This window comes from Protopterus annectens, chromosome 3.part1 (assembly GCF_019279795.1).
Source record: "Protopterus annectens isolate FY-2018-M chromosome 3.part1, PAN1.0, whole genome shotgun sequence".
Taxonomy (NCBI): domain Eukaryota; kingdom Metazoa; phylum Chordata; order Ceratodontiformes; family Protopteridae; genus Protopterus; species Protopterus annectens.
The window spans coordinates 1,661,926,773-1,661,941,339 of NC_056732.1; the positions used below are offsets into that span (position 1 = coordinate 1,661,926,773).

Genomic DNA, 14,567 nt, shown 5'->3' on the forward strand with positions numbered 1-14,567 from the left:
AATATCAAGTTTAAGTTCCACAGAGGCGGGGGATCTCTGACCGGGGGCCTAAGCAAAATAGTCCCTTTAAGAAAGGCCTTGCAAAGTTTGTGGGACATGATGCTGGTTTCTGACAGGCCAGCGTGGAAACTTGCGATAGCAGCTAATTGGACCCTAATGGTGGCAGACGAGGAACCAGCTTGAAAGAGTTCTGCTAAAAAATCTAGAACGTGATGGACAGGGGCTGTAAAGGGGTCTATATTCCTAGCCTCTGCCTAGAAAGAGAAACATTTCCACTTACTAGCATAAGTCTTCCTGGTGGTAGAGTTGTGCGAAGAAAGGATGATTTCACACACTGGCTGAGAAATATGTGGAAGTCTGGCTAAGGCTGGAAGTGGAGCAACCAAGCTGTGAGCTTGAGAGACTGAAGGGATTGGTGCAGCCCGCCCGAATGATGGACCAAGAGGTCTGGCACTGGGTCCAGAGTCCAAGGCTGCTCCAGTTGATGACGATGCAGGAATGGGAACCAAATTTGTCGAGGCCAGTAAGGGGCAATGAGGATCATCCTGGATCCCAATGCGGTCGCCTTCTGAATTAGTTTGGGAATTAGGGGAAAGGGTGGGAATGCATAGAGAAGGCCCCGGGGCCAATCGTGAACTAGAGCATCTCTGGGGGAGTGCCCGGGAAGGGGGAAGAGAGTGAAGAAATCATCGCACTTGCTGTTGAGAGGAGTTGCGAAAAGGTCGCAGCAAGGTTGACCCCATCTACGGAAAAACTTTGTACACTACTGACTGATTGAGAGACCACTCGTGAGGCATGAGAATAGCTCTGCTTAGCCTGTCCACTATGACGTTGGACTTCCCGGGGATGTGTGTTGCTATCAGAAACCATTGAGAGGAGATCGCCCACTGCCAGAGTCTGAGTGCTTCACGACATAAGGGATTGGACTTGGTTCCGCCCTGCTTGCTGATATACCACACTACAGACATATTGTCTGTTTGAATTGCAATAGTCCCGGTGGGTAGAGAGTACTGAAGAGCTTGGAACGCTAAAAGCACCGCTCTCATCTCCAAGACGCTTATGTGCAGGTGGTACTCTAGAAGTTGCCAAGTGCCCTGGACAGTCCTGCCCTGAAAATGCCCCCCCACCCGATCAGGGAAGCATCCGTGGTCACCGTGGCAACAGGAGGAGGAAGAACAAATGGTCTGCCCTGGAGTACTAGAGGGGAGACCATCCACCACGTCAGGTTGTCTTTGCATGATTGAATGATTATTATCTTGTGAGACATTGGAAGTTTTTGAAAAGACCATTGGGTAAAAAGCATCCACTGAAGAATCCGCATGTGAAAACGAGCCAGGGGAACTAGTATGATTGCAGCTGCCATGAGACCCAACGTTTTTAGTACAAACCTGGCCTGAATCCTTTTGCACTGTAGTAAGACCTGTACATGTCAGCGAATGTCTGACACTCTGTCTAGAGGAAGTTTTGCAGGCAGATCTTTTGTATTTAATCTTGCGCCTATAAAGGTTATAGACTGACAAGGCGACAATGCAGACTTTTTGAAATTTATTGAGATACCTAGCTCGGAGTAAGTTTGGATGGTATAATCCCTGGCTCGCAGTAGCTGATGCCTGGTGGAAGCAGTAAGGAGCCAGTCGTCTAGATATGGAAACACCTGGAATCCTCGCCGTCTCAGGTGAGCCGTAACCACTGCCATGCATTTGGTGAACACCCTGGGGGCTGTGGTGAGACCAAAGGGCAGGGCTCTGAATTGATAGTGACTGGTTCCCAGCCGGAAGCGGAGAAACCTTCTGGAGCGCCTGTGCATTTTGATATGGTAGTACGCATCCTGAAGGTCTATGGAGCACATCCAATTGTTCTGACCCAAAAAGGGTAGAATGGACTGAAGCGTGACCATCCGGAACTTCGTTCTTTGAACAGATTTGTTTAACCTGCTGAGATCCAAAATGAGTCTCCAGTTCCCTGTCTTTTTTGGTACCAAAAAAAACTTTGAGTAAATTCCGGATCCTTGCTGATCTGCTGGGACTGGCTGGATGGCCCGTTTTTCTAGCAGTTTTGAAATTTCTGGCACTGCTTGTTCCCTTAGACCGGGTGGTACATCTGGAAGGGACTTGGTTGTTTGTACAGGGGTGTGGACAAAGGGGATTTTGTAACCCTCGGATATGATAGACCGTACCTATTTGTCTTGTGTGAGGAGTTGCCAGGCTTCTGGGTACAGTGACAATCTTCCCCCCCGACTGCCTCCGAAGGTGGACAGTCAGGCAGCCCCTCAGAGGTGCTGAAAAGGTTTGTCAAAGAAAGATTCTCTGCTACCCTGATTTTGCGGACCCCCTCTGCCCCTCGGGCGGTGTCTATTATTGTTCCCTCCCCTGCCCCTGGAGGGAAACTCACCACGTGTGTCAGGCACGACTCCCTGGGGTTTCAGAAAATAGAAGTTATGTTCTTACCATAACGTTCCATGTTAGTTGTCTTCTTCTCGCCTTCTTCTTGCTGGATGGGTTCGGAGCCGACCTCGGCTCCACGGCCACTGTAAAAGCTCGAGAGTTGGTTCCACCGGCTCGAGGCTCCCCTTATATCCCACAATGCTAGGCGTGAGTTACCTCAGATCTCGTTTGTAAGCTAACCCCAGCTTATAATAGTAACAGAATAACTATAACAAAGTCCACCTCTAAACCAGGGAGAAAGAAGGGTGACCTACATCCTGATCCAAGAAATATGCACAACAGCATATACCTAAGAAAAGAGGTGGTAGAAAGAGAGGTCACAATCACAACTCCTCTAGGTCTGTCCAGGCCAGGGGGAAGGAGGGTGGGACGAAGAAGAAGAGAAGAAGACAACTAACATGGAACGTTATGGTAAGAACATAACTTCTATATGTTAAGTTGTCTATCTCGCCTTCATTCTTGCTGGATGGGACCGCATCCCTAGCACCTTGTCCCGGGTGGCCTAACGGAACAGACTCCTGAGAACAGTGGAACCAAAGTTAGCTCTATGCCTAGAAGATAAATCCAACTTATAAAGAGAAATGAAAGTGTGAGGAGTAGCCCAAGTAGCCGCTGCACAAATGGTGTCAATAGGCAGTCTGTCTTGGAAGGCTAAAGAAGTAGCCAAAGCTCTGGTGGAATGGGCCTTAGGTTTATTAGGCAGCTTCTGGTGTCTAATTTCATAAACAAGGGAAATCAGAGATGTTAGCCATCTAGATAATGATACCTTTGAAACTGAAAGTCCCTTTCTGCCTTCTGCATAGGAGACAAACAGCTGGTCAGATTTTCTGAATTGTTTTGTTCTATCCAAATAGTATCTCAACTGACGATGAACATCTAGCCAGTGTAATTTTTGTTCAGAGCTATTGGAATATTCTGGAAAAAAGACAGGGAGGTCAATGCTTTGATTTAGGTTAGACGTCGAGACTACCTTAGGCAAAAAGGACGGGTTGGTTCGTAAGGATACCCTGTCCTTATGGAACAATAGATAAGGAGGTTGACAGCTGAGTGCATGAAGTTCTGAAACTCTTCTAGCTGAAGTAATAGCTACCAGAAAGAGAGTCTTCCATGATAGCAATTTTAAAGAACAGGAGGCTGCAGGTTCGAAAGGGGGAAGAATCAAAGAAGTAAGAACTAAATTTAGATCCCAAGGAGAAGGAGGATTTCTTATAGGAGGTCTGAGTAGAAAAACTCCTTTCAAAAAGGCTTTGCAAAGCTTGTGGGACATTATGGCAGACTCTGAAATACCCACATGAAAGTTAGAAATAGCTGCCAATTGAACTTTAAGAGTAGAAGGAGATGAACCTGCATGGAAGAGTTCAGCTAGAAAATCAAGGACTATTTGGATGGAAGCAGTGAAAGGATCTATGTCCCTTCCTTGAGCCCAATATGTGAAGCGTTTCCACTTACTCAAATAAATCTTTCGAGTGGAAGATTTATGGGAAGCTATCAAAATATCTCGAACAGAGTGAGATAATTGAGGAAGCCTGGCTAAGGTTGGAACTGGAGGAACCAAGCAGTGAGGTTCAGAGAGGGAAGGGAGCGATGAAACTGACCCGACTGATGGATCAAAAGATCTGGAACTAGGTCCAGATGCCAAGGTCGCTCCAATAGAAATTGATGTAGGAAGGGGAACCACACCTGTCGAGGCCAGTAAGGAGCAATGAGGATCAACGAGGCCTTCTGAGCGATAGCTTTCTGTATCACTTGAGAGATTAGTGGGAAGGGAGGAAAAGCATACAGAAGTCCCGGGCCAAACTTGGACTAGAGCGCCTCTGCTGGGCTGGCCTGGTAAAGGGAATAGTGTGAAATAATCTCTGCACTTGCTGTTTTGGGAGTAGCAAAAGGTCGCAGCAAGGCTGACCCCACTTGAGAAAAATTTCTCTCACAACAGAGTCTTTCAGAGACCACTGCGTGAGGCATGAGGATAGCTCTGCTCAACTTGTCCGCGATTTGATTGGACTTCCGGGATGTGCGTTGCTATCAGAAACCGCTGAGAAGAAATCGCCCATTGCCACAGTCTGAGTGCTTCTCGACACAGGGGTAGGACCTGGTTCCGCCTTGTTTGTTGATATACCACACTACAGACATGTTGTCTGTCTGGATTGCAATCGTTCCCAAGGGAAGAGAGTCTTGAAGGGCTTGCAACGCTAAAAGCACTGCTCTCATCTCCAGAACATTTATGTGCAAGTGGCATTCGTCTGGTTGCCATGTGCCCTGGACAGTCCTGCCCTGATAATGCCCCCCCCACCCGATCAGGGAGGCGTCCGTTGTCAGAGTAGCAACCGGAGGGGAGGAACAAAGGGTCTTCCCAATAAGAGCTGAGGGAACACATCCACCACAGGAGATGATTTCTGCATGTCTGCGTAATCATAATGGTGTGGGACATTGGAAGTTGCTGGTATGACCATTGTGTAAAGAGCATCCATTGAAGGATTCTCATGTGGAATCTGGCTAATGGAAGCAGAGGTATGGCAGCCATAATTCCCAACACTTTCAGAACTAACCTGGCTTTGATTCTGTTGTTGCTGAAGAGGAATGAGACCAGTTTGTGTATGTCTGTTATTCTCTGATCTGTTAGTCTACAGACATGTCGACTGTGTCTAGATTTGCGCCTATGAAGGTAATAGTACGACAAGGCGACAAAACAGACTTTTCGCAATTTATTGAAATGCCTAACTTTTGACAAATGCGAAAGGTGTAATCCCTGGCCATTAGAAGAAGATGCTCGGTGGGAGCTGTGAGGAGCCAGTCGTCCAAATATGGAAACACCTGGAATCCTTGTCGTCTCAGGTGAGAAGCTACCACTGCCATGCATTTGGTAAACACCGGGGCAGTGGTGAGACCAAAGGGCAGGGCCCTGAATTGAAAAATGACTGGTTCCCAGCCTGAAGCGGAGGAATCTTCTGGAGCGTCTGTTCATTTTTATGTGATAGTACGCATCCTGAATGTCTATAGAGCACATCCAGTTTCCTTCTCCCAATAGGGGAAGGATGGACTGCAGCGTGACCATCCGAAATCTTGTTTTCTTGACTGATCTGTTCAAGATACTGAGATCCAAAATTGGTCTCCAGTCCCCTGTTTTCTTTGGAACTAAAAAGAACCTTGAGTAGATTCCGGATCCTTGCTGGTCTGCTGGAACTGGCTGAATTGCTCTTTCGCAAGCAGCTTTGAAATTTCCAAAGCCGCTAGATCCCTTTGAGCGGGTGGAACATCTGGAAGGGATTTTTTTGATTGGTTTGGAATGCGAAGAAAGGGAATGGAATAGCCTTCGGAAATGATGGACTGTACCCATTTGTCTTGAGTCAGGGATAGCCAGGCTTCTGGGTACAGTGACAATCTTCCCCCGACTGCCTCCAAAGGTGGGCAGTCGGGCAACACCTCAGGTATGCTGAAAAGACTTATCAGAGAAGGCTTCTCGATTGCCCTGGTTCTGCGGACCCCCCCTGCCTCTAGGGCGACGTCTACCATTGTTATTCCCTCTGCCTCTGGCGGGAATCGACTCTGTGCGTCAGGTGAAGACCCTTGAGATTGTTTATGAACCACATTTTTCCACTTTTCTGACCTTTGGGGTAAGGCCTAGAAGGAGTAGAAAAACGGACCCGACGGCAGAAAGAGTCTTGCCATCAGTCTCGCACCTAGTCAAGGTTTCTTTCACTTGAGGACCAAAGAGAGATGATCCATCGAATGGGGAATTAGTGAAAGACGCTTTAAAGGGGTCCGCAGTTGCATAGCCGCATCCAGGCATGCCTACGTGGCCACACCTGTCCCTGCGGCCCTGCTCGCTCCATCAGCCGCATAAGAGAGGAGGCGCATGGAGGAGTTGGCTATGGAGTTCAGGGTAGCCAGCTGAGTGTTCATCTTATCTTGAAACCCGCAGCCGTAGGATCCTTCAACATGTCACCGCTTTGATCAAGTCCCTTTGAAGACGAGTAAAATGGCATAGGTAGTTCAGCGAACGCATTGCAAATGTCGCTGACGAGAACATCCGCTTCCCGCACTCTGTCCATGGACCTAGATTCCTTGTTAGGTGGATGGACAGGCACTGAAGGATCAGCTAGTTCCTTCTTAGTGGCAGCAGCAACCACCATAGCATCCACAGAAACTCCTTTTGTCAAAAACTGTTTATCTGTTGGTGCTGTTATGAATTTTGAGGGTCTCCTGGGAGTGGGGTCCACCGAATCAGGAGCCGTCCATGCCTTTTTTGCTACCACCTGCATGAGAGGGTCAAAGGGTGGAGATACCCAGGAGGTGGAAGGACGAGAGCCAAACGCCTCAAGGTACACAGATTCATCCTCCGAAGGGTTTAGGGCTGGCCAATTTCCCCTCTGCTTAAGGATTTCTAGAATGTCTGCAAAAGAGACATCTTCAGAAGGGGAACGGGGGGAATCCTCTAAATCTGTGTCAGAGGTGACAGACTCAGGTGAGTCTATGTGTTTCCTCTTACACTTTCTCTTCCGAGGGGGCTCTTCTGCCAAATCAGGAGAGGCCTCGGAAGAGGATGAGATCCCCACGGGGGATTCCTGAGGAGCTGGCTCTCTGCGGTCCGGGATGAGGGAGTGAGTCGACTTGACCTGAGGCACCAAAGAGGGGGGGGCAGACGGAGCCGACTGTGGGGTAGAACCTGGTTCTAACACACTCCGCATGACCTCGAACGCACCCCTGTCAGGCAAAGCCAGAGGTCCCCGCTCCGAAAAGCTAAGAACCTCCCTCGGCACCGACAGTGATGGCTCCGAGGCCGATGTCAGAGCCGAACTCACCAGAGCCGAAGCGCCGAGAGGGAGAGCGGGGTCGGACAATGGTCCGATGCCACTCACCCCCTCGGAGCCGACGATGGAAGTCCGGCGCCGAGATTCTTCTAAGGAAGAAATTGGAGCTGACGATGGAGCCGAAGACAATTGTGTCGGCTCCGACGCTACCACAGTCTCGGTTCAACGCCTGCCCGAGCTCAATGGAGTCGGAGGAGGAACATATTGAGGGACAGGGGCAGACATCGACTGATGAGTCGGGCTCTGAAGCATTTGGGCCAGTTCCTCGGACTTAAGAAGCCGACTCACTACCCTCTGAAGGTCATGGTCCGACAGCCTCGATGACCTAGAGGAGTGAGATCTATGGCTCCGTTCAGACAGCAGAGGAGATGCTGGAGCCGAATGAACGGAGCCAAGGGATGGTGACCTAGACCTCTTCCTAGATGTCGGTTCCGAGATTTTGGTCGGAGCCGACACGAATCTACCTCGGCCCAGCCAGAGCCGAGGAAACCACAGAAACTGTAGTCTGAGACTTATCGGCTCCAGCCGGAGCCGATGACGGAGGTTTCAAGCTTAGGTCTCGGCTCAGTAGCTGGAGCCGAGACCTAGAAGCCTTGGAGGGCTTCCCAAGAGACAGTTAGGGAATCCTCAGGCTTGAGTAAACCTCTCAGTATCAGTTTGTTTTTTCTTTCCTGCAGGACCCTGGGGCTGAAGCCGTGGCATACAGCACAGGAGTCCTGCAGGTGCAAAGGTCCCAGGCAGTAGATACAAGAAGTGTGACCGTCTGTCAGAGACATTTTCTGACAGCACGCGTCACACTTCTTGAAGCCTGAGACCTTTGAGTCTTTAGACATATTAGAAAGTGTAATCACACACACACACACACACACACACACTGATTACACCCTATCCTATTCTAAACTCAAAATATAAAACTATCAAGGTTTTAAATTAAGAGCAGAAACACACACACACACCACTAGGGGATGAGGGAAGAAGGCCTGATGGCCCGAGGGAAGAACTATAAGTTCTTGGAAAATAAAAGGGATTTTAGATAGAAAGTAGGAGGGAATCCACTAACTAAGGGAAACAAGTGATAAAATTAAAATTAAAGGGGTTTAAGTACACTAACTTTAGTTCAAAGTTACTTACCAAGAAGCCGGTAGAAAACCAACACCTCGATCGCTGTAGCGGCAAACGAGATCTGAGGTAACTCACGCCTAGCATTGTGGGATATAAGGGGAGCCTCGAGCCGGTGGAACCAACTCGAAGCTTTTACAGTGGCCGAGTCGGAGCCGAGGTCGGCTCCGAACCCATCCAGCAAGAATGAAGGCGAGATAGACAACTTAACATCCACATTTTCCCACTCTTCTGACCTTTAGGGTATGGTCTAGAGGGAGTAGAAAAACGGACTCCCACGGCAGAGAGAGAGTCTTGCCTTCCTGCTCACACCTGGTAAGGGTATCCTTCACCTGTGGTCCAAACAGAGACGAACCATCGATGGGGGTATTGGTGAAGGACGCCTTAAAGGGGTCAGCAAAGTTACATAACCACATCCAGGCATGTCTTCTCAAAGCCACGCCTGTACCTGTGGCCCTACTCGCCCCATCGGCTGCATAAGAAATGAGCCGCATGGAGGAGTTGACGATTGAGTTAAGGGTCACCAGCTGGGAGCTAATCTTATCTTGAGCTCCTGCAGCTGATGGATCCTGAAGGGTATCACCCAGTTCCTTGAGAAGATCCCTTTGAAGGCGGGTGAAGTGGCACAGATAATTCAGCGACCGCATGGAAAAAGTCACTGAGGAAAACATCCACTTCCCGTACCTGTCCATTGTCCTAGACTCCTTATTAGGTGGATGGACAGGCACTGAAGGGTCAGCCAACTCCTTCTTCGTGGCTGCTGCAACCACCATGGCATCAACGGGAATACCTTTTGTCAAAAATTGTTTGTTGGGTGGAGCTGTAATGAACTTAGTGGGCCTGCGGGGAGTTGGTTCCACTGTGTCCGGGGCTGTCCGGGGCTGACCACTCCATTCGAGCCACTACTTCCATCAGCGGTTCGAAGGGTGTAGACACCCAGTAGGTGGAAGGGCGAGAACCAAACGCGTCCAGGTATACCGACTCGTCCTCGGAAGGGTTAAGGGCAGTCCAGTTCCCCCTCTGCTTAAGGATCTCTAGGATGTCTGAAAAAGAGACATCCTCAGAGGGGGATCTTGGGGATCCTTCTGAATCCTCCAAGTCGGTATCAGACGTGACTGACTCGGGGGTGTCGACATGTTTCCTCTTACATTTTCTCTTCCGAGGTGGCTCCTCTGATCAGGAGAGGACGAGGAAGATATGCCCAATGGGGCGACCTGGAGCGTCTGTTCTCCACGCTTGGGGTCAGAAGGGTGGGCAGAGACCGATGCAGGCACCATGGGGGGAGGAACTGACGGGGCCAATCGAGGAGCCGACTCAGGAGTCAGCACACTCCTCATGACCTCGAAGGTGCCCCTATCAGACAGAGCAGAAGGTACCCGTTCCAAAGAGACGTGAACCCCTACCAGCACCAAGAGGGATGGCTCCGAGGCCAATGTCAGAGCCGAGCTAACCTGTGCCGAAGCCCCGAGAGGGAGAACGGGGTCGGACAAGGGTCCAATGCCACTCACCCCCTCGGAGCCGATGAGGGAGTCCCGGCGCCCAGATCCCTCCAAGGAAGGAATCAATGAAGAGATCGGAGCCGACGAAGGAGCTGAAAGGTGTGGTATCGGCTCCGACGTTTCCAAGATTCGACTCCCAACCAGCTCCAGCTCCGAACACAAAGGGGGAGTCGGAGGAGGAACTGCTGAAGACACAGGGACAGCCACAGTCTGCTGAGAAGGGCTGGTTAACATTTTGGCCAGGGCCTGCAATTTAAGGAGTCTACTGACCACCATCTCCAAGTCATAATCGGATAGCCTGGAGGACCGAGAGGAGTGGGACCTATGGCTTCATTCAGACTGAAGCAATGGTGACCTCGGAGCCGAACAAACTGATTCTAGGGAAGGGGACCTAGAACGTTTTCGGCCCAAAGACAGTTCCGACATTAAAGCCGGAGCCGATTGAGGTCCAGAGATGCCGGTTCCAGCTGGAACCGAAGAGGAGGCAGATGCTCCGCCCGGCGACGGCTGCGAACTGGGAGCCGACAGCTTGGCGGGCTTTAAGGATTTCCCCGACTGAGGCTTCACCGGGGATCCCCTCTGGCTTAAGTAAGTCTCTCAAAATAAGCTTGTTCCTACACTCCTGCAAGACTCTCTGGCTGAAGGCATGACAGACCGAGCAGGAGTCCTGCAGGTGTAGGGAACCCAAGCAATAAACACAAGAAGTGTGACCGTCCATCAGAGACATCTTCTGACAGCACGAGTCACACTTCTTGAAGCCTGAAACTTTGGTATCCTTGGACATACTGGTAAGGGGATACCAAAGAGAGAATATTAAACTAGTGCTTAAACAAGGCACACAGGAACAGTCACACACCCTCACTAGTTAAACTAACAATAATAAGAACAAAAACTATCACACAACACTTTAACTATCCACTAATATATATATATATATATATATATATATATATATATATATATACACATATATATATATATATATATATATATATATACAAATATTACAAGGCTAAACACTACTCCTATTAGGTACAAAAAAGGGTAGGGGGGAGGGTAGAAACTCTCTAACAAAAAACGAGTTTCCTGAGTGGGACAAACTAGGGGATACACAGTCTAATTATACTAAAAGGGAAAGACTAACTATATATAAGAAAAATACAAAGATAGATTTTAAGCTAATAAGACCAAAAAAGATTAATACCACTTGAGCCAGTAAAAACGCAACCTCGTAGCTGAAGCGGCAAACGAGATCTGGGTATCTAGCGCTAAGCATTGTGAGATATGGGGAGGCCTCGAGCCAGTAAATAGCTCTCGAGCTTTAGTAAATGGCCGAGTCGGAGACTAGGATCGGCTCCGAACCCAACCAGCAAGAATGAAGGCGAGGGAGACAACTTAACATCACTCACTTCAGTTACAGAGGCAAAATAATACTCAGAATTTAGAAAGCTGGATGCACATAGAACTTTTCAGCGTGTGTGTGTGTGTGTCTGTGTGTGTACGTCTACTTAGAAATTACGATGCCCAGAATATCACTTGACCAAATGGAAATAAAACTCATGCTGAGGTAAGTAAAACACACCTAGGTGGGGGGCTGCACCCCTCACACCCTCAACTGTGTGTGTGTGTGTGTGTGTGTGTGTGTGTGTGTGTGTGTGTGTGTGTATATGTATGTATACATATATATATATATATATATATATATATATACATATATACACACACACACACGCATATATATATATATATATATATATATACACACATACACACACACACACACACACACACACACACACACACACACACACCCCAACTCTGGGATCATATTACAGTGGCAAAAAGGGCATGTTGGGCAAGTGTTTACCTACCCTAGTAAAAATCCGACGTTCATGTTTCTGTGGTTTTGTGATTTTCATCTCGGAATTTTTGAACGTCGATATTCTGGGTGTCAGGATTTTGAAGCAGACCCGCATACGTACACACACACATGTACAGACATACATATATAACTCGTTGCTTACCATTCTCACCATTTATTTATTTTTATGTACAGCAGAGCTGGAATGTTGTAACATTACTTTACTCATACATGCAGTTACTTGTACTTATTGAATGCAGTATTAATGTTATATTTTCAAAAAAAGATATGATTGCCTTTGTTTACTTTGCATCTATTAAAAGAAGGGTCTGTACATCAGAATATAAAATACAACAAAATTAATTATGTGAAGAATTCCTGTATTGTGGATCCAACTGTCTACCCTACTAATGAACAAATGTTAATTTAAAAGCATTACATACATTCAGGTTGATATGGCTGTGGCACCTAATTAAAATAAATCTTACTTTACTAAAAAACATACCTTGTTATATTCTGAGGATTTCTTTATATCCAGCTCATTAAGGAGCAGGCGGAAACAATCTGCAATATCCTGCTGTTTCATAACTGCATGCAAAACAAGAAAATGAGTTTGAAAGAATGTTACTTCATTTTGTTTAACAAGGCTGCACAGGTTCAACAGAAAGGTAACTGTGCAATTAACTCATTCAGAATAATTATGACAAATGGTGTGTGCACACAGCAGCTATACTAACATAATACAGTATAATATAATATTATTTCTACCTTTTGTACATGTAAGAATTAACTGGGCTGCTTCCAAGATGCAGTGATACGCCTCATTACCAGCTAATTTGGATGTCTCTGAATGGCCCTTAACTACCACGAGTACAGATAAGCATGTTCCTACAACAATTAACTCTGGTGGCCCATGCAACTTGCTGGCACTGGCATCCCACATATTCATTCGCCCACACACATACCAGCATACCTCTTACCTGTCCCCAAGTTCTCAGAACATCCTAATGTCTCTTTTTTGTTTTGGCCCAGCCCTCATAAATCTCTAATCCTTACAGTCAATCAATAATTAATTTTTATTACTATTATTATTCAGAACATACATCATGATGCTAGAGCTATCATTCTATTAACTACTTAAATGAGTCCAAGTAATACTGAAAAATTCACCCTGGTGTTGCCTCCCGGCTTTGTACTGAAGCCTCCCCCACACTGTCCCACTCCTGCTGTAGCTTCTTACATGTACCCTTCCCTTGTAACTTATGGACTGTTGCAATAATTGAATCATGCCAGACATGGGAGTTTTATACTTCTTCTTATGAAAAATACTTCTGGCTCCACTAACTGATTAGTTAGTACAGTGGGTTAATACTGTTGTTTTCTGCATCAAGGGTGCAGGGTTCAAATACTTTTTCCCCAGTTTTATTTTACAATTTTTTTCCAACACTTGGATAATATTTTCAACTACCCCTGGTCTACATGGGGTCCAGAGGACTAACATCCCCTCTTTGTGAGGTGCGAGGGTAAAGGGTTTGAATCTGTTTTAATGCCTTTAGGGGACACGATCCCTGGTGTCTATTCTTTCCCTCGGCCCACATCATATTTCCGGTGCCTTTAACATATGAAATGCAGTGTATCCCTGGAGTATAGTGTTGCTCCTAACACTAAATGCCGTTAAGGAATGATGTTTAAGCTATCCCTAATGTCTAGTATCCCCCCAACCATAAGTGCCAATAAGGCATGATGTTTAGATTTATCCCTAGTATCTAGTGACCCCCCCCCCAACCCTAGATGTCATTAAGGCAGAATGTTTAGAGTAATTCCTGGTGTCTAGTGTCCCTCCCACCCAAATGTTGCAGGATTTACTCATTAGTATATAGGAGTGTGGAAGTATGACTGCACCCCTTCAACCAACCATAAACACACAGACACACACACAGACATACACAGACACACACACACACACACACACACACACACACACACACCCCTGCTCTCCTTAACCCCCACTATGACTTCTCAAGCAGATACACACACATGCAGCCCCACACATTCAAAACACGCACACCCCTCAACACTACCTGTCCACTAAACTCCCCAGCTATCACAATAAGTGAACATGACCTTTTGGCTATGTTTATTAACATGAATGGCCTTAAGCGGAAGCGTTACTTTACACAGCTGAGTGACTCTCTGAATCACTTGACTACATAAACGCTACACCACAGACAGTTATTGGGGAGAAACAGTGGCTAATTAGCATATGTATCTCTCCTACAATTTCTAATTAGCATATAGCCTGGCCTTGGAGTGAACTAACTATGGTGCTGCATGTGTTTGTGAATCTCTGAATACTTAACACTTACTGCAAGTAACATGTACCACCTAAAAGAATGAAAACATCTTGTGAATCTGCAATATACATCTGCATCCTATGACACTGTATGTTTTATCCTATGACACTACATGAATGAAAGTACCTTGTGCTACTTGCGAAGTATACAATCTGAAAGGAGAAAAAGTGTCTTGTGAATCTGCAACTTACACTATCACCATGCTACTTCTGAAACCACTTGTTAGAACACAATAACAAATTTTGAACATTTCTCCCTGACCTCCACTGAAATGGGCTAAATTCAACTGGACAACTCAGTAACCAAAATATACATAAAGTAAAGTAAAGTAAAATGAAACAAATTTAATTAGATCGATAGATAATAAAACAAGCAAACAAATCAATAAAACAGTAAACAAATACATAAATAACATGAACGATATGTGAAACGCAAAGACAGCGGATAAAGAACAGAAGGTAAGTTATTCCAAGTAGCATATC

At 46.8% G+C, this 14,567-nt stretch overlaps 1 protein-coding gene across 1 annotated transcript in view; it reads right to left on the minus strand.

Moving 5' to 3' along the window:
- LOC122798607 (ubiquitin carboxyl-terminal hydrolase 20-like) overlaps window positions 1-14,567 on the minus strand; it is a 1,084,102-nt gene that overhangs the window by 945,791 nt on the left and 123,744 nt on the right. Inside the window, exon 3 of the mRNA XM_044067685.1 lies at window positions 12,237-12,319. Within this exon, the coding sequence (XP_043923620.1) occupies window positions 12,237-12,317 (81 nt within the window). The 5' untranslated portion in view covers window positions 12,318-12,319. The remainder of the gene's footprint in view (window positions 1-12,236; window positions 12,320-14,567) is intronic.